Source organism: Equus quagga, chromosome 5, assembly GCF_021613505.1.
Source record: "Equus quagga isolate Etosha38 chromosome 5, UCLA_HA_Equagga_1.0, whole genome shotgun sequence".
Taxonomy (NCBI): Eukaryota; Metazoa; Chordata; class Mammalia; order Perissodactyla; family Equidae; genus Equus; species Equus quagga.
In genome coordinates, this window is record NC_060271.1 from 5,761,150 (window position 1) to 5,781,626 (window position 20,477).

The window sequence follows — 20,477 nt, forward strand, 5'->3', positions numbered from 1 at the left end:
CCCCGGAGCTGCGGCGGCCGCGGCGAGGTGAGAGGGCGCGCGGCCCGCCCGGGCGCCGGGCCGAGAGCTGAGACTGGCGTCCCAGCGACGCTCGAACCCGGGGAGCTTTGGGATGGCGCGGGGAGCGCCGAGGGGAAACGAGAGCCTGGGGGCCCCGGGCCCTCGACCCAGGAGGGGTGATGGAAGGGCCGAGGCTCTGGGGATGGGAACGCGGCGCGCGCGTGTGGAGTATGAGACAGTGCGACTGATGGTGTTGCTGAGGGTCTGAGCGGGTGAATGAGAGTGTGGTATGTGTGGCACGTCGTGTCCCCGAGTGTGCACTTGTAGGGGAGTGTGGTGTGCGTGAGAGCGGGCGTGCACGGGCGTTACTGACCTTGTGCGGGTTTGTGCGCGCGATGGGCTCATTTTCTCTGCTGCGCTCGCGAGTGTGCGTGACTCGGTGTGCGTGTGATGGGTTCGCGTCGCGGGAGTGAGCGTCCATCCGTGGACTCCCATTTTGGCCGTTTCGGTGGTCGTGGGTGAGTCTTGGAGGGTCTGCGCCCACGACCCGTGAGTGCGCAGTCCGCCATCCCCGCGCACAGCCGGTGACCCACCCGTTGCAGTCTTCCCGGCTTTGCCAGAGCCCTGCCTTGGGAATCCTCGTTGCCACACGCTCGCGGTGTCACTGGATGACGCCCCACAGGCTCTCTCCCCTCTCCAGGCCTCAGTTTCCCCATTCGTCCAAAGAGGGCTGGTCTCGGTGGAGGCGGATTTGGGCGGGAGGGTGCAGGGGCTTCGCGGAATGCGCTGCGGCGGCGGTGGCCGGGGCCCTCAACACGCCACGGGAGGAAGTACGAGCCACTCGTGCGCCCAAGAAGGGACTTTTACACGGGATCCGGCGGGTTTGTCGGGTTAGGGTAAGTGTGGTGGCGCTAACCCATTTTAGAGAGGAGAAATACACTGAGGGGCGGTGACCTGCCCAAACCTCGGCTCTGGGACCCGAAGGGGGCCGCTCCCCTCATTCTAACGCGCCTGTGCTGTCTCCCCTCCCCAGGAGCCCGGCGCGACCCCAGCAGCGCGCCCCGCCCGGCGCCATGCACTGCGAGGTGGCCGAGGCGCACTCGGACAAGAGGCCGAAGGAGGCCCCCGGCGCTCCGGGCCCCGGCCGCGGGCCCGCGGGCCTTGGCGCGCACATGGCCTTCAGGGTCACCGTGAGCAGCGGCGGCTGCGGGGACGGGGGCCCGCGCGACCTGCTGCCCCGGCCGCCCGCGCCGCCGCCGCGCGCCCACGACCTTCTCCGGCCCCGGAGCCCGCGAGACTATGGTCCGTCCAAGGCCGCCGCCGCCGGGAAGGGTAAGTCCGGCCCCGCCAGCGTGCCTGGCCGCGGGTGTGGAGAGTTCGGGCTGCCTGGCGTCCCCGCTGCACGCCTTTGGTGGGAGTCTCCGGAGAACTTGATGGAATTTTCTCCGGAGTTCATCACTTTCTCTCAACTTGTTTGGGACTCGCTTGTCGTTCGGAAATGATGCCAGTTTAGGAAGCATCTAATTTAAACTCAATAAACCCATTTTGGGGAAATGTGTGTATAGAAAGCTCAGATTACATAGTTTTGCTTCTGTTTCTGATAAAAGTGTGTGCAACTTGTCAAAATCTCATTATAAATTTGGGTGAGTAGCAACTCAAGTATCCCTGTCTTTGAGCCCGCTGAGGCATCCTATTTTGGAGTATTCCACCATCCCTAAATAAAAACCAGAGGCCTTCAGCGAGCGACACCCCTCCCCTCTTGGAACCTCAGTTTCCTCATCTGTCAAGTATGGAATTAATTATAGCTGATGATTTCTGGATTCCTGATGGAAAATTTTATGAATCTGTAATCTAGCCTGAGTCAAGTCCTGACTTAAAAAAATGGCTTTCCTACACTTAATGCTTCAGAAGCATCGTCTTTGGTCAAAAGTTTCTTTGCAGTCCCCTTCCTCTGCCCGCGGGGCTGGTGGGGATGAGGTGCAGGCCTCCTGTGGTTAATGGGTCAAAGTCAGCAATGATGCCTGGATTCTCATGAACGTGTTCTTCTCATCATGGTTAATTATTATTGAGCCATTATTTATAAGTTTCATGCTGACAGATAATTAACCAGAAATTGGGGAAATTGTTAAGGTGCTGGTCCCCCCCCCTTTCTTTTCCTGGGAGAAACCAAGTCTTTGGGGTTTGATTATATTGGCATTTGGGACCTTTTGGCTCAATTTCTGGATGATCCTCAAGGAAGACAGAACAGTTTGTGTTTTATGGCTCTATAGGCATCAGCCCCAGAAAGTTAGAAAAGGTAGAGTGGCCTGCTTTTAGAGAGGAAAGCTCCTTCTGGGTAAAAAAAATACCCAACTTTCCAATTCAGGGGCTGGTAAAATGAAATAAACATAAATAGCTTTTTTTTCTTTTTAGTGAAAACCCCTGACTTCATAGGAGAGAACTATTTTTCGTCTGGTTGTTTTAAATGTCAGTCTCTTTTCCAAGAGATAGCGATCAGTTTTTCAAAGGATAGATATAGGAAAAACACTGCCTTTAGAGCATTATTGCTGGGACGCACATTGAGGCTCTCTCCTGCTAGGGAGAGAGGGGTGCTGCGCAGCAGGACGCAAGTAATATTTGCTGCCCTGAGCTCCCTGGCTTGCCCCCTCCATACACAATCCTCCCTTAAACAGATACCCTCCTGCGACATTTTGCATTTAAAAAAATTGTAGCTGTCATCTGAAGCTCGAGTTCTCCGCGGACCTAGTGAATGGCTCTCCCAAATGTGGCCTTTGTTGCCAGCCGTGGTTAGAGACCTTCCATCTGGATGTTTTGTGTATGATCTTCCTGCTTCCATTCCCCTAAACCGCAGTTGTTTTTATCCACCCCCCATGTCTAAAATATGAGATCTTTAAGTCAGGATTTTATTTGGAAAAGGGCCGGGGTGGGGGATAAAAGGATGGAAGGCAGAACCTCTTCTTTGTACCCTAAGAGGGTCATTCTGGTTTAGCTTTCTGTAAGAGGCTTCTGAAGTTTTCTTCACAGCCTCTGGGCGAGGCTGGTGGGGTAGGATTTACCAGACCCATTTGAAAGATGAGGAAACTGAGGCCTGAGGATGGAGGAAGTGTCTCATCTGTAAAGGTCTGGGTGAGCATCTCTGGCCAGCCCATTGCTCGCGGACCTGGGCGTGGGGAGCTTTCCGACCTGGCCTCTGCCTCGCGAGGCAAATCTTCCTCACAGTCAAGCCACCTGGTGGCCTGAGACAAAACCAGCTTGCCAGCCAAGCTCCGGCAGCCCTCTTAACAATGCCACAAGGAAACGGCACCGTCTTACTACCCCTGCTCCCACCGGAATATTCCCCAGACCACATAACCCTTTTTTGTTGGGTGTCCAGCTCCAAGCCTCAGGCTTGTTGGAAGCGGATAGAAATACCAATTGAAAAATATTTACTGACTCTGCTGGAAATTCTAAGACCTGCCGCCTCTGAGTGGTGGGGCAACCTTGGGGAAGTTATTTCACTCTCTGAGCCTCTGTTTCCTTGTTTGTAAATGGGCTGTGAGACTTACTTTGAAAGACTGGGGAGAACATCAGTGGCGGAGTGTGAAGGAGCCGCCCCGGCGCCTGGTTACGTTGGGGATTACTGTTGAAGCTTGTTTAAGGTTCTCAACTTCTAGTTTTCCATTTGCATGAGAGGTAGTAATGCCTACCTTCCAAGGCGAATGAAACAACAGTTGTAAGAATTCTTAATAAACTAAAAAGGTGGAAGGGGTCACTTTTGTTAATTCATGCAGGGCACCAGGCCAGGGTCAGTGATACTTGAGATAAAGTGGGTAGGCCGAGGAGGGAGAAAGGTTTGATTTTTAAAATGTGGACTTTGAAGAGCACTAACTCTGGGGCACTAGCCGGGGGAAGCTGAGAGGAGCCGAGCTCAGGTCTTTTGTGGCCGCTGCTGCCCAGTGACCAGAGAGAAGACAGTATGGCTTGATCTCGGGTCAGGTTTCAGCTGACCTGCCTTCCGCCTTGGACAGACCCTCCGCTGAGGAAGGAGGAAGGAAGCGCGCTCTTGAATCCAGCAGCTTGGCCATGAAGGTTAGGGTCCTCTGTGTTTCCAGATCTGGAGTCAGGAGGCGCTGGGGATGGTGCGACGTCATGGACTAACATTGTCATCATTTACAATAAGAATCACGATCTGTTTATGGCAGAGTCCCGTTTATCCAGATTCCAAACAGCTGGAAAGGCCAAATTACCAGATGCTGCATTTTTCTTTCTTCTTATTAAACACCCGACACTCTGCTTTTGGAAGCCCTGACAAGGAGAGAAGGTAAACATCTGGGCTTTGTGGAGGCGGTCAGCTTTGTGACGATGGCCCCGTGACGTGCGTTCCCCGTGCACAGCGCTTCACAGTTTTCAGCGAGTGTTCCCACACATCCTCTCATCTGCCCTCCCGCCAGCTAAGCTCTGCCTGTGGGGGGGGCTTTCCGAGGGAACCTATGGGTAACCTCTGCGGTCTGTGAAGTGCTGGGCAGATAGTGGTTCTTATTGCTGTGACTCCATTTTATAGATGAAGGCATTTCGGGTTAAGGATGTGCTCAAAGCTACAGACAGTAAGTGGCAGTTTCCAAGGCTTTCTGTTCCAAATACTCAGTTCTGGCTCCACAATTTGTACCTTCTACAGTGTGCGTTGGCGGCTGAGAGCTGGCGTCCACGACGGCCTCCCGAATGTTCCCAGAGAATTTAATGTATTTTTACTTTTGGTATTTCTTGTGTCTCGAATCTTTGGGAATTGGTGACTAGTATCTATGCCATAGTTAGGGAACTTCTTAGTTTACCGGATGATTTCGTTTGTCCAGAGTTGCTCCTCCTGCAGCAAAACAGATAATTCCCAGCCACTCAATGGGCCCTTTTCACCGTGCACCGAGACTGGACGTGTCCTAGCAATAAAAGGAAGCAGGTGATCACAACAAATGTGGGCTCTGCCCTTAGGAAACAGCCGTCAAAACATGGCTGTAAATGCCAAAAGGTAGTCAATCTTGTAACTTAAAAATAAATAGCTAGTATGTATATTTTTTTCTTTAAAAATGAAAACGAAAAAGGAAAGCCATTGTGGATTGTGTGCACGGGCGTCAGGGGCTGGTGGTGGCCGAGAGTGAGCGTGAAGGTTTTGGTGGTATTACCTGGTGGAGTTTCTTCATCGGAATCAGAAGCCCCCGTGATGTTGCGGGGAGGCCTTGGAGGGGCTGGTGCGGCCCTAATAGAAGGGTATGAGTTATTGGGAAAGCATTTACCCCCTCCGGCTCTGGTGGGCAATTTGCTTGCATTTCATCCATTTTAAAGTGCTGGTCCTGGGATCCGGAAATAATCAGATCCAAATTTTTTCAGTGCTTGAGGTTTCAAATAAGGGGGAGGAAAACCTGCTGGCCAAATGTCAGGCTCAGTGAGACAAAGAGAAACATTTATGTGTGTGGGTATACAAATAAGATAGGGACATGTTGCGTCTACAGTCATAAGAGTTATGCATCCAACAAATCTTTTATGGACATGTAGCGGAAATATAATTCCCGAAGATTCCCTAAGAATCTTGTGCGGCTCCGATTTCTCTTCCCATCCTGCCTCCCAAGCTCTCTAGAAGCTGCTGAGACTTGGCGTGCAAAAGGGGACCATCACATGAGACGGTGCCTTAATTCAGCCTTGTTTCTGAGTACTTTACCTGCCGCGTGCTTAGCTGGGCTGAGGTCCCAGCAGCCTCCTAGCCGTGGACTCATATTGGTTGACTGTGTTGCTCCGTCTATGATGAAAAAACTTAAGTTTCTTTATAGCCGTGGTTTTCCTTCACACGTCTACTCCTTCTCAAAAAACCAAAACCCACCCTATCTTTGAGTTATTCATCTCCCTGTGTTACATTTGCGTGAGAAGCTAAGTAAGCCAGCACACTTATTTTTACAGTGCGTTAAAATCCCATTACAGGCATAAGTGCACAATGAATCATTTAAAAAAATATATTCTTATGTTCTTTGTTCTGAATGTTGCATAATTATTGTCATTTTCTTCGGTTTTATTTTGTGGAGTTTGGCCAGCATCCTGGAAAAGGAGAGAAACTAAAGTTTGGAATAGGGTTTTCAGTCCTTTTTTGGATAGGATTAGGGAAAAAAACAACAAACAAATAAATGCCAACTTTATTTCTAAGTTGACCGGCGACCCTCGATAACTGTGGCGTTTGCTTAGAGAGGATGACTTCCCTTCCTCCTCGCAATTTTCTTTGAAAAGAATTCCCTGTTTTGAAGCCGATGTGCTGATATTTCCACAAGCTCACCTTATATATACCATTATATTCAAAGTTAAATTATAATGTGTGGTTGGCTGATTTTTTTCCTAATACAGATTGGAGTTACAATGAGTTTGGACTTAGAGAGTGTGTTGTTTCTTTGGGAGAGGGTAGTTTATTTTTGTGTTTAAAGAAACAAAGACATTCAGTTCAAGGGGGAGAAGAAATGAAACAAACTTTCCAGTGGGCTTTGAGAAATTCAACTGCATTATGCAAAAAGCACAGCTGTAGTACCAGGGCCAGGAGGAAAGAGCAAACTCCTGAAATATTTGTGCTGCTCGCCTTCACTGTCCTAATGATTCTAGCAGTTTAAAAACGGACTTCTTGTTTATCAGCAGTCACTGCCCGAATTAATAGTTTACAATGAAAAAAAATGCTTTCAGCATTAGAAGCAAAGTCCGGGCTGATCGCTGAGTTACTGAGTAAGAAAAGCAAAAAAAAAAAAAAAAAAAAAAAAAGGAGGGGGCAGTTTTGTGGCTGCTTTGGTCTGCTCAAGCCTTATTTATAAGAAACTGAAAGAAGACAGAGACCTGGGAGGGGTCGGGGTGGAGACAAGGCAGCCCTAACCCAGTGGGCTCAGAGTTTAAAGTCACTTAAAGCATCTGTTTTCTTCTTTCCCCCGTCCTCCTCTAAACTCCAAGGCTGGTCCCTTTGGAAGGCTTCCGGCGGTCGCGGCGGCTGTGTTAGCGTTATGGGCTGTGTTTTTAAGTCAGCATCTGAGTCAGATGCACGAAGAGGAGACCTCAGTCCGCGAACTGAATAATGCATTTCCTGTATGGCCTGAATTTATTTGGTGCTTGTACTTGGGCCTGTCTGGAGCAAACACATGTGCCGTTGAACAGCCTCAGTGCCTGTGGAGCATGCCCTTGGCTCTGAGTCTCCGTTGCCCCATCTGTAAAATGGGAAGCTGTTCGATGGGATGATCCATAGTCCCTTCCCGTGCTGATGCTCCAAGATTCCACGTGAGCTGGGCTGGGAAGGCTGGGAAGGATCTCGGGTCTGCAAAGAGGCTGCCTCGGTCTCAGGCCAGGTTGCTTGACCTCCCCTTGGAACTCTTACTCCTGAAGCTGAACACAGAAGGAACCGGAAGAGGGAGGTCAGCTAAACTTTACTGAGCACCTACTGTGTGCTGGGCTAGGTGCTTTGCAGCTGTGATTGCATTTGATAATGCCAATGACCTGTGAGTGATGGGAGCATAACGGAACTCTAGTTCTACAGATAGGGGGCTGAGGCTTGGAGAGGTCAAGTGATTTGTCCAAGGTTGTGCACGTAGGAAGTAGAAGGGCCTAGGATTGGACCCAACTCTGACGGCAAAGCTGGTACTTTTCCCCTAGCACACAGTGCTCTCAAGGACAGCCTTTAACATCCCAGCAGCAGCAAGGAGTCACTGTGGCTGTAGTGTGCCCCCAGCTGGGGGAAGGCAGTGGAAGTCCGCAGGCTGGTTGGACGGCCCCCCTGGAGCAGCCCTTTCTGAATCTCAGCTGACGGGGCCGGGCTGGGCTGACGTGTGCCTTTAAGGCGTAACTCTGGCCACCACCCTGCTGCAGAAAGGGGAGGGACAGTGGCTCCCGGTTGTGATGTGGGCTCCCCAGGCAGGGACTCTCTGAGGCTATGGAGGGGACCCCTAGAAGCAACCCCTTCTTAGAGGCACCCCCCCCTCCCCGGTTGCTGCAGGTTCTAGTTCCTGTCTGAGCCTTGCCCGCAGTTTGGGGAGACTCCTGGCCCAGGCCCTGGTTGCACCTCCCTTCCACTGCTTCTGAAGACGTCTCTTTGAAGAGAACGCCTCGTGATCCCCACTAGCCTGGTATGTAGAATGTGTGCTGCCCTGGGCACCGTGGCTCGACAGCTATTAGGTAATTATTTCTTGTTAAACGCTTGGTGGGATGAAGAAGGGCTTGGAGGGAGAATACACCAGGGATCAGAGTGAACTCGAGAGTTTGTCTGTGGAAAATGGGTCTTTCGTGTCAAGTGATGAATGAACCAAATGACCCCCTGTGGAAGGAGAAGGTCTGAGTGCTGGGTGTGTCTGTGGCGTTGCATGAGGGTGCATGCATTCACGAGGATGTATGTGAGTGTGGACATTCTCAAGGCACTGTACTTCTTTGGAAGCTGAAATCGCAGGGGTCTTCAGTGCCCCAGGCCTCTGCCTTTGGATGTTGACGCCGGGTCTGAAAGGGAGGGGCGGACCAAGCATGGGATGGCCCTGGTTGTGGGGTGGGCCAGCCTCTTCCTATTTGTGTCTTTTTAGCAACCGGATTACTCTTTTAGATGTTGTTGCTTTTGTTTTTAAATAACAGGTTTGATGGAAAAATAAGGCTTTAGCAAGAAACCAGGGAGTATTGTAAACCCAACTTTAAAAACACAGATCCCATTTGCTGTTTTAAGCTCTCCGGAGGGCTGGAGATTGGGTTTGTTTTGGAACTTTGCTGGACTATATGAATTACTTCTCTGAGGCTTGGGTATTTAATACCTAGTAGAAGTTTGTATAAGAGTTGATGATGTATTTTGCCGACTTTCCAACCTTGTAAATAAATTACACGTGCCGGCAGAGGCTGCCAGGATCCACTGTGTCAATTGGAGCTTAATTTTTAGCCCAAACCACTTAATACTTTTGTCCTAGCGAGCAGAGGAGTTCCGGGGTCTGCCCTGCAGCGGGCCCCTCCCAAGGGGCAGCTGCCTGTGAAGAGGCATCCGTGGATTCACCGCTCTTGACACAGTTTTCGGCGGTTGAGTAGCTTCAGCGCTCTCAGGTCCAAGCCTCCAGGCAGAGAATGATGTTATAATTTTAAGTGTATCGTAAAAATGAAACTCAATCGCTTCCACTCCCCAAACCTGTCTCACTCCCCTGCTCTCTGGAGAAAGCGGCCGTAATTGTGTGTTTAATCTCAAGACGGCCTGTACATTTTATCTCATTTGAGTGCAAAGCCCAGGTAATAACGTTGGCATTTCCAGCGCGAAACAAAATAGGGTTTCTAATTTGGAGACACTATTAAATATTTCATGCTTCAACCAAACTCAATTCTTTTTCCCTATAATAAGTTTAAATATTAATTCTCTGGAATGTCAGACGCCTAAAGCTAGGCATTTACTGATCTGCAGTTTCAAGTGTCTCGAGGAAGGTTTATGAAATGGGATATTTCACTGGGAGGGACGAGTAGCGCGTTTCAGAGAGATCTGAATTCAAGCAGCGTCTTCTGATTTACTTTTTAAAGGGAGAAGGTCATAAAATAAGTTGCTTTATGTGCTGAAGGATTAAGTGGCTTAGGCTGAAATAACAGGAGAGACTTTACTGTTTTTCCCCCGTTCTATTTTAACAATGCTTTTTGGGGGAGGGGGCGGGTCATTTTCCCGCCTGCTCGTCTCCTCCCCCGCCCCCCCCCCCGCCAGATGGCTTTAATTCTGACCAAATCCCACGCCAAGGCCAATGATTGATCAAACAGTCACTTGTACTTACGTAGTGCTCTTTGTGAGAATCTCTCTGCGCTGGGGCTGCTCGCCTGGGTAGGCTCATCTTTGGCCTTCGGACAGTTGGTCTCCAGCAGATCGAGGGGCTTAGAGAGGTGGGGCTGAGGGTGGGTGGAGAGCAAAAATCCCAGACCTTGAATCCTAAGGACTCTTTGCTTAAGACCTTTTTGTTGCTTCCTATCCCTGACAGCAGGGGTATTGGTTTCCTAAATACAAGTACGGAAAGCCTTTCCCCCGTCCACACGAGAGCAGTTTTATTTTGAGTATCTGTTGACGGAGAAGATCCCTGGTGAAGTACTCATTTTAAGAGTTCTTTTAAGTAGATGTGTGTTTTATCAGCCCCTCACACATCTGTGGAGACGTGGTTCGCCTTTGGTACCTGCTGTAAAGCTCCCCCCTGAAATTACAGCTTGGCTTGCAGAGTGCCGGCCGGCCGGCCCATGGGAAAGATCCGAGCCCTGCGCTCTGGCATCAGGGCCTGCCCGACTCGGTCTCCTGCTGACGCCTGCTCTGCTGGTTCTTCAGCAGCAGCGGACTTTTCTTTACGTGGCTTCAGGCCAGGAATTTTCTCTTTACTTGTCCTTCTGTCCTTATACACTGGGAGCTTCTTTTTATTCATCTTTGCGCCTCCTTAAATTATTTTGGGAACAAGTTGGAAAATAAATAGTTAGTATTCGGATATTCATCTTTGTACCCTGGTGTCCCGGACCAGGATCGGCACAAAGTACATGTCTGAGAAGCATCTGGGGTGCTGATTGAGGCTGTGGGCGTGGAATGAGGCCACTAGGTTCCAGTTCTGGCTCCGGGTACTAACTTAGGGATCTTGGGCAAATTATTGAGCTCGTTGGGCCTCAATATCCTTATCTGTAAAATGGGGATAATAATAGTAATGATCTCAAAAGGCTGTTATGAGGATGAAGTGAGTTAATACATGTGTAAGTGTTTGAATTCGGAGGTTGGCACATGGTAAAATGCTAAATGTTGAGATGATTATTATTATTGTTATTGCTGCCACGTAAATGTTTGGTAAACAGAACCTCTTGGAAGAGCCTTCCTTTCCGCCAGACTGACTCCTACTTATTCTTTAAGAGCCAGCTCAAGTGCCGCCTCCCTTTCTCTGTAGCCCAGGTTACGCCAGAGCTCTGGCGCCCACAGTCCTGATGCTTCCTTGTGCTGTAGCACTGGCCACACTGGTGATTTTCCATTTGCTTATGTTGCTTGAGGACGGGGGCACAGTCTCGCTATCCCCGTACCCCGTGTGCCCAGCACAGGGCCTGGCTCAGACTGGTGTCCAGGAAGGTGGAGGATGAACAGCAACTCAGTGTCTGCCCCGAGGAGCCTGTCCCGTGAAGGAGGAGCCGAGTTTTATGTTCTTGCTTCTCCTGCAAGGTTGGACACATGGTGGGCTCTCAGCACGTGTAGGACTCCAGGAAACCTGCAGTGAGTTCTCGCATGCAGACACAGGCCTGTTCTGTTCCCCACACCGTCCTGGGGCTCTTCGTCACGAGCTCTGCCCTTCTCTTCCTAGGTGACGGGCAAGTCTTCTTGCCTCTCTGGGCCTCCCTTTCCTTTCGCTTCTGGGAGGAGTTGGCTTCAGCCATCACAGACCCTTGTTGGTTTCAAGCCTTTGGAGCTGCCACACCATGGGCCAGGTGGAGGACAAGGGGCCTGATGGCTGTCCCCGAGTGAGTGACCCAGCATCCTAGGCACTCTCTGCCACACACCTGCCTTCCCTTCTAGGCAGAGTGCCAGGTGCTGGAAAATGCATCTCATCTGTGGTTTAAAGAGCAGATTTTGGTGGTTGCACTACTTCTGACCCAGATTTCTCTAAGATGAAGAACCTTGGGCCAGGTATTGGAACTGAGAGCCAGGAGCCGGACGATGGCAGCTCTGGGCAGCCCTGCTGGGTGGAGACTGAGGTACACACCCCAGATCCCCACTTCAGGACAGGCTTAGGCAGAGCCCAGGGGGGATTCTGTTGGCCTCCTGTCCCCACTCTGGACACCATTGTGGTTTGAGCTTTGTAAAGGGGAAGGCTCTTCCCAAATCATTGTTATTCATTCAATCCCCCTTTGAACACATGGGAAGACTAAGGTTCAGAGAGGCCATGTTACTTGTGTAAAGGTGGCCAGATGGCTTTTGGAGTCACAACTGGGTTCAGATCATGACTATACCACTGGTTGGAGCTTGGGCAAGTTCACTGGACTCTGAGCCTGTTTTCCTCATTTGTAAAGTAGAGCTCATTCCTATCTCAAAGGGTTGATATGGGGCTTAAGATGAGATGTCTGTCAAGCGCCTAGCTCAGGGGCTAGCACACAGTAGGTCTGTAACAAAGTGAGCTGCTGTTATTGGTCCTACTGAGTGCCAGAGCTGGGACTAGGTGCCCAGGCCAGACTTTGTCTGATGTTGTTTCTCCTCGACCCCTCCATACGCTATCCTCTTACTCTGGGTTTTTTTTTTTCTTTTTTTGGTGAAATTGAAAGAATAAGGGCTGGAGTCAGAGAGACTGTGGCTCTGATCCCAGCGCTGGAGGACACAGATCTGGTTGGCTGGCATCTTGGCTTCACTGAGGTCTAGGGAAGGCTAGGAGCTGTCATCCCTGGCTGAGGTGGGTGTGGCCTGCCTCAGCACAGCTCTCTGACAGGTCCTGGCCCTGGAGTCCGTTCAGTACAGAGCCTGTGGTGGCTCTGGTGTCCAGCAGGAGGGTGCAGCGTTTGCAGCGCTGGTCAGGAGGCTCTGTGCTCCCTGGTTTATTGGGTTGGAGTTGCCTTCCGACTCTAACATCCTTGATTCTACCTCCCAAAGTTAGGATGCTGTTGCTGTCCTGCTCCCTGCTGCCCCAGCCTTGTGGGCTCTGCATGCTCTAGTGGCTTCTGTTTGTTGAGCCCTGCTGAGCGTAGTTATCCCATGAAGTCACTTAATTCTTTCTATTGTCACTCTCGTTATACAGATGAGAAAAAACAGGCCCAGAGAGGCTAAATGACCTGCCCAGTGTCCTAGAGCAGTAGGTGGTGGCTGCAGGCCTGCCTGGCTCCACGACCTGTCCTGTCTTACACCTTGCCAGCTCCCTGGGCCTCCCCTCAGGTCCTCTGGACCTCTGCTGCTTTGGGTCCAGTCTTACCCACTCATCGCGGTCGAGAAACTGCCACCTCCAGCCTTCTTTGTCTTCTGACTGCACTTTGTCACTTTTCTCTCACTGAACAGTCAGGGGTTATAGACGCCTGGCTTCACATTTTCCTCCCCAACGAGATGTGGGCTCCTTGGAGCGGGGTCTGTGACAAGCACTTCTCTGACCTGCAGAGGGAGTGTGGGCCAGAGAGAGTGAACGCAGGACCCCAGCAGAATTAATCTGTCCCTCTCCAGTCAAGATGCTGTTTCCTGGGGACTTCCCCAAGCAGATTTTCAGGACAGCAACTCAGAGTGGCTATTTCTGAGCCTCAGTTTCCCATTTGTAAAATGGGGAGAGTGGTCCCTGCCCAGCCAACTGTCAGGAGCATACGGGATGAAGTGTGGGAGAGCATCTTGAAAACAGGAAGGGCTGCACCTGGGTGTGGATGTTGCCTGGTTCGTGCATCAGTATGTTTTGAATGGCTGCTGTGGCCCAGGCACTGGGTTGGGCCCTGGGACACTGTGATGGGCTAACGGACAGAGCCCTCACCTGCATGGAGTTCACAGTCTGGAGGGTGGGTAGACAGCGGGCGGGCGAGGGTTTGCAGGGTCCCCACCTCCTCTGCAGCTTTACCACCTTACTGCTTGGCTTGCTGTCCTGAGCAGGCCTTGTGACCTTGGACCATCTCCCTGAGCCTTAGTTTACCAGCTTATAAAATGGAAGTATTCGCTAGCCAGCTCTGCTTGCACAGCTAGTGTGAGGATCAGTGAGGTCGGTGGGAAAGGGCTGCCTGCTGGGCCTCTGAGGACCGGTGGGAACCGGGTGTGTGGAGCAGCCCTCTGCGGGACTCTGCTGCTGCGGGACAAAGGTTACTCAGTCCTGGGGATGGGGCTGCCTTTGCCAGCCCTTTTCTTGCACCTGTTGCCACTTCCTGCTTGCTAGAGCTGTCCTCTTGGAGGGAATACGCCCTCTCCTTGGCTCTGGCAGTATAGGCCGAGAGCTTTCCTTTTGCAAAATCTTCGGGGTTCCTCCTGTCTCAACTTCACACCCTTCCCTTCTCGCTCTCCCGGTGGCTCTGGCTGCTCTTGCACTCGGAATACAGCGGAGCTGTAGCTAGGGAGACACGGAGAGAAGTACATTCACACTGTGATGCTGGCCAGGGAGGTGGGGGTTGTGGGGCTGTTGGGCCCCCATTTTCAGTACCCTGCAGGGATCATGGGTCAAGTATGGCAAGACACTGCTCGTCTTTTGTTTTCAGTGGATCATCTTGTGTAATCTTGTAACTACCCTGTGATGTAAGTGTTCTTATGCAAGAACTTATGGCTCTTTAAATTTAATGACAATGAATTACAAAAAGTCAGTCCCTCAGTCATACTAGCCACATTTCAAGTCCTCAGGAGACACATGTGGCTAGTGGCTACCATATTGGACAGAGCAAATAGAGGACATTTCCATCACCACAGAAAGTTCAGTTGGACAGCGCTGGTCTAGAATATCATTCTTTAATTTATTCATTTTTTCAGCAGACATTTCCTGGAGCCCTGTCATATGCTCGACTCTGTGTCTGGCCCTGGAGAAGTCGGTAACCCAGGCTCGGCCTTTGCCTTGGGCAGCGTCCAGTCGAGAGGGTGGGCAGGGAGACATAGCAGCTTGGAAGTGGGGCAGCATGCTGGTGACCAGGCCCGGCTCCTGCTGGGGACACAGACGTGAGTCCTCGGGTCCGTCTTGCTCTCTGAGTGCTTGCAGGCCAGCACTGACGAGAATGAGAGCAGAGCAGGCTTCTCAGAGAGGTGGTCTTGAAGTGGCTGGGCCCTGGCAGGCGGGTTCTGCTGGTTCCCCAGGGAAGCGCCCAGAAAAGGCGGAGGGTTCATGCAGGCGGAATCTCTGCCCTGGAGTCATGTTCTGGGCCTCCTGCCGGTCCCCTGCACAGCCGCTTAGACAGGACTAGGCTCCTGACTCCCCACGGATCCCTTGCACCTACTCCTAATCCTTCTTTGGGAGGTGGCCCACTCTTTGAAGGGAATTTAATTTAATCATCTTTATTTTTTCCACTCATGTCAGTAGAACATACATTGGAGAAAATTTGGAAACTACAGAAACATATAAAGATGGAAATATTTGCTTATAATCTCACCCCCAGCAATGACCACCATTTACATTTCATATATTTCATTTCAGTCTTTTTTCTAAGTTTATCTGTATATTAATATATTTTTTATATCATTAGATTGTTCTTTTTTTTTAAAGATTTTATTTTTCCTTTTCCTCCCAAAGCCCCCTGTACATAGTGGTGTATTTTTAGTTGTGGGTCCTTCTAGTTGTGGCACGTGGGACGCCGCCTTAGCATGGCTCGACAAGCAGTACCATGTCCGTGCCCGGGATTTGAACCAGTGAAACACTGGGCCGCCGAAGCAGAGCGCGCAAACTTAACCACTTGGCTATGGGGCCAGCCCCGAGATCATTGTTACTATAAAGTCTTGTGTACTTATTTTTGAACTTAAAATTCTAACATAGGGGCCGGCCCGGCGGCCCAGTGGTTAAGTTTGCCAACTCTGCTGCAGCGGCCCAGGGTTTTGCCAGTTGGAATCCGGGCGCGGACATGGCACCGCTCATCAAGCCATGCTGAGGCAACATTCCCCATGCCACAACTAGAAGGATCCACAACTAAAAATACACAACTATGTACTGGGGGGCTTTGGGGAGGAAAAAAAGGAAAAATAAAATCTTAAAAAATTCTAACAAACTTTTTCTATGTTGTTAAAATTCTTTGGAAAGATTGAAAAATATATTGCATTTTATTAAATTTGTTAAATTATTTTCAATAGGCGATACATTAAAATGGTTCAAAATTCAGAAGACCCAAAAGAGGTTTTTAGGCAAACTCTTTCTCTTCCTCTTTCCCCCTGGCTACAGGTCCCATTGCTGGAGGCCACTAGGAAGGCCCGTGTTTCTCTCTGGCCTCTCAGAGACAGTTTATGCCCACACAAACAGATATGTGTACAATGCTTAGAATTTTTCACCTTTTCCCCTAGTCTAGATAAGGCTGCAGTGGCTGTCTTTGTGCAGTAATCTTTATTTACAACTCTGGTTATTTTCTTAGCATGGATCCCCAGAAGTGAAAATTACTGGGCTAAAGGGTAGTAACATTTGACACACGTTACCAAATAGCGCGTTCAGAGGTGGCACTAACTTTTACAACCCAGGCTGTGTCTTAGGTAGCCTCTTTCTCTGCATCTCCAGCGGTGTTTCCACGGTACTCTCCTAATTTGAAAGTGGAAATGGCGTCTGGGTGTGATTTCGGTTTACATTTATTTGATTGCAAGTGCAGTCGGACATGTACTGTGTGGCAATTCACAGTTCATAGCTCCTCTTTTGCGAGTTGCTGTTTAGGTTGGAGTCTGAACATTTTCTGTAAAAATTTGAAATTTTACGTATTTGAAAGTGCTCAATTAAATTAAGAATGTTAATGCTTTGCTCATGATATTTGTTGCTAATATTTTTATGTCTGCTATTTCAACAAGTTTTTTATGAAGAGTTTGAAACAAAAATTAAAAATTTCTTATATAGTCATATTCCAAGATTTTTCTTTGTTGCTTTTCTTCTTCTCATTCACCAGCTCCTGTTGTTTGCTACTAGCACTGTTTTGGGGAGCTTGTTTTATTAACATTCTACAAATTTTTGTTTTTAGTAAAATAGTACTAAGGCTAGTTTTTTAAATCACCAAATACGGTGAGACTTTCAAGAGAATCGGTCCCCTTTCCTTCACTGTCACACTCCGGAGAGGCAGCTGCCTTCTACCGGGCCACTGGGATGCCCACCTCCAGGGGGCACCACCTGCCCCCATCTGTGTAGATGGTGCTCCCTGGGCTTGTGCAACACCGTGGCCCTCCTTCAGCTCATTTAGTTGTCTTTTTCTGGTATTTTCTTCCCTGTGTCTCAGTTACAACAATAACAGCAATAATAGCTAAACATGGTGCTTATGACCGTAGTTCAGTCATGCTCTGTGCGTGTTGCAAACACAATTCGTGTAATTCTCCCAACGACCCTGTGAAGGAGTTACTGTCGTTAGCCCCAAGTTGCAGATGAAGAAGCAGACCCAGAGGAGGAAAGTGCCTTGTCCAAGGTTGCACAACGGTGAGTGGTGAAGTCGTAGCCACCGCGCTGGGCGGCCTCTGAGTACGACTCACGCTGCTCCTTCTGCATCAGTTGTGTCACTGTCTACTGGCTTCTTGTGGTAGAGGAGGGTTTTGTTCTCTTAAAGCCCCACCTCCACCCGGGTTCTAGCCCCCGTGCCCCGCCCTCCCCTCCCTCCTCCTGCTCTGGCTGCAGCACAGTTCTTTGGTTAAGCCAGCGCTCAGGTGGGCCGTGTGTAACACGATGCCACCGTAGGCATTTTGCTCTCTTGGTTCTGGCCGAGCCCTGAGACAATAGGTATCGACAGTCGGCACTGGTGGCTTCCTTCTAAAGCCGGACTTGAGTACGTTCTAAAGCAAGACTCTAGGTGCCTCAGCTAAACGAGTTTTGAGCTCCTTAGCCAGCATACACTTTGAGGGGGTAAAAGGGTTGAGGTGGAAGAGACCAAAGAGAGGATTTCTTTGGAGAGTGTTAAGAAAGCAGGGGTGTTTTCTTCCCCTGTGTCAGCTCAGGTGAGGGGCTCTACGAGGCCCACTCCGAGAGCTGGGCACAGCCCCTGAGGCTGGAGGCGTGAGAGATAACTGGTTGTGGCGGAGGGATGGGAGGCAGCTGTGCTGTTGCGTTGTGATGGGGCACGGGGTTGGGCTCGCAGGGACCTGCCTGCAGGTCTTTTCAGACACACCCACCCTGCCCACGAGGGCTTCTTGCCAGGCAGAGGCGGGAGAGACTGGAGGGGTCCCTTGGGATGCAGTAGGGTGGGAGGGTCCGGCCAACCAGGGGAGCTCTCTTGGGAACCCGCCGAAGTGGGCACTGAACATCTGAGTCCAGAGGGCTCCCGTGGTACCTTCCTGCCACTCCAGTCGACAGAGTTGGGGGACTGGAGACAGTGTCCCTCCACCCTGCCCAGGGTCCCCAGCCTGAGGCAGGCCTGAGCTGGGGGCGGGGAGGAGCTTGACTGTAAATGTGGCCCAGAGTTGAGATTATTAATCTGGATGGGACATCTTAATTACTAAACCGAGACTGTTCCTGGGACTAAAAGTGTCTGGAAGATGTTTTATGATCCAAGAACGATCCAAAGAGTTAAGGGAACTTCCAGAGACCTCCCAGGGTTGGGGTGGGGAAGGGGAATAAATCTGAACATTGGGTTTTCAAAGGGACCATGATCAAAATGGTTTCTCTGGCGCCTCTGGAGTCCACTTGTTCAGCATAGTGGTTCCGTCTGGAACAGGATGTTGAATTAAGTTATGCACCAGGGGAAATTTCCTTTGCAGTACAACATTTTGTTTTCCTGGAGTTAACTATGACCTCTTTTTTCATTTGCTTAGTTTTATATTTATGTATCTATTACCATTTTTTCCCCCTAAATATTCCATCACTTTTGTCAGAGGCTTGTCAACCATACTTTCCTAAATGCTCAAATGCATCAGGGTATCTTAGTTTCATGTCTCCTGCACCCCAAAGAAGTAGGAGGTGCTTCTCCTGCCCAGCTGACCTCCTGGGACTTCTCTTTGAGACTCTCCTGTGTAGGATTCCCCATTTCCTGGCTCACACCTGTATCATGTATTCTGGCTGATTTAAGTGGAAAAGAGATTTTATTAAAAGGATGCTGGGCAGGTCTTAGAATTTCCTGCTAAGGCTAGAGAACCAGGCTCGGAAGCTATGTAGCCAAGAACCTTACCCCACATCCACCACAGGGCTGTGCAGTGGGAACAGTGGGTGCCAGAGGTGTGGGGCAGAGCCGCTGGCCCCAGTCGCTGGCTGTTTTCGCCTGTGCAGGTGGATGTGAGCCATCCCCTGGGTGGATGCCTCTAACAGGCAGAGCCTAGGCCACGTGCCTGTGCTTGGGCGGCAGGGGAGGCTGCCACAGCACCATTTTCTTTATGCAGCATGTTTTTATTGAGCACCTGCTGTGGGCTCAGCACTCTTCGAGACTCTGGGAAAACAAGCAAACAGGCAAAAACTTCTGCACTCACGAAAGTTCCATTCTGAGGGGGAAGACAATGATCAAATAAACAAGTTAAATATAAAGTTGACTAAATGATGGTGCATGCTATGGAGAAAGCGTTGGGAAGGGGGTTGGGGTCTGCTGTTGTACCATGTGGTCATGATGGGGTAACTGAGCGAAAAAGACCGAGGGCGTGAGGGGCTCTGCAGTTGCAGCCTCTGTGTGTGTGGAGGTGGGCTGGGGGTTGCCTTATAAGGTGACTACTTTTCCAGTAGAAGAAGGGTGTTCAGAGGCTGAGCTCCCAAAAAGAAAGGCAGGTGTCCTTTGCATTGCATTTTCCTTTTTCTTGGCTTAACCCTATAATTTGCTGGAGAACATCCTCCAGTGACTTGGTAAGAAAGGTAAGTGAGGATATTTGTCTGAAAAGTGTCTCATTGCTGATCCATTGTTTGCCTGGGGAATTGTAATAAGAAGAACTAACCTGTAAGTGTTTTGTGACTGTGTGCCAGGCACAGTTCTAAGTGCTTTGCGTGGGTTCGTTCATCCTCACGACAATCCATTGAAGTCGGTGGTAGAGACTGTTATTATGCCCATTTCACAGATGAGGAAACTGAGATCCAGTGAGGTTAAGGGACTTGGCCGTGGTCACCCAGCTGGTAAGTGGCGGGGCCAGCATTTGGACTCAGGCCGTCTGGCTCCAGAGCTGAGCCTGTTCAGAACTTTGGCCGCGTCTCCTCTGTCTTCCAGTCCGTCACTGCTGCGGACAAGTCCAGTGCCACACTGATTCCTGCTACTGCACACAGCTTCTGCCCACCTCTCCACCCCACCCCATCTCTTTTCTAGAAGCTTTTTGGATATTCTCTCCATCCCTGGTGTTCTGAAAATTCCCAGCAATTGGCCTTGATGTGGATTTTTTCCGTTAATTGGACTGGGTGCTTGGTGGGCCCTTTGTTTCTGGAGATTTCGTGCCCTTTGGTTCTAAACATTTTTATGTATTAGTTATTGGAAATTTTTTCCATACCGTTTCTCTCTTGTCTTTTTCTGGACATCCCACTAGTTGTACGATTTGCTTTCTGTATTACTCCTTTAATTTTCTTATTGTCTTTGCCTTTCTGATCTGAGCATTTCCTTGACTTTGTGTCCCATTTTATTTTTTATTTTAGCCATTTTTAGTTTGCAAAAGCACTTTCTGGGTCTCTCATGGTTCCTTTTTGTGCATTCTCTCTCTGTATGGATGCAAAACGTTACCATAGCTCTCCGAGGAGATTTTTAAACCATCTTTTCCCTTATTCCCTAGGCTCCTGTTTTCCGTTTGTTGACTGTGTGGTCTCAACCCTTCACGCAGAGGGCTTTCCTCACATCACATCTGCTGACCCTGCCCCGGTCGATGCCCAGCGCCCCTCCCATCCACGCTGCCCACCTCACCCAGCGGAGAGTCCGTTGGCATCACCTTTCCAGACGGCCGCTCTTCTCACTGCCGGACCCCGTTTAAGACCGAACTGTCCAGGCAGGGTGCTGGAGGG

General features: G+C 50.1%; 1 protein-coding gene across 2 annotated transcripts in view; it reads left to right on the forward strand.

Annotated features, from left to right (window-relative positions):
• The first annotated feature begins 6 nt into the window (after positions 1–6).
• Positions 7–20,477, forward strand: part of GLIS1 (GLIS family zinc finger 1) — a 213,476-nt gene continuing 193,005 nt past the window's right edge. The window contains exons 1-2 of one of the 2 annotated variants that reach the window (XM_046663560.1): positions 7–27; positions 1,034–1,332. In XM_046663560.1, the coding sequence (XP_046519516.1) occupies positions 1,074–1,332 (259 nt within the window). In that variant the 5' untranslated portion in view covers positions 7–27; positions 1,034–1,073. Of the gene's footprint in view, positions 28–814; positions 897–1,033; positions 1,333–20,477 lie in introns of those variants that run through there. The other variant, XM_046663561.1, reaches the window with a different exon arrangement.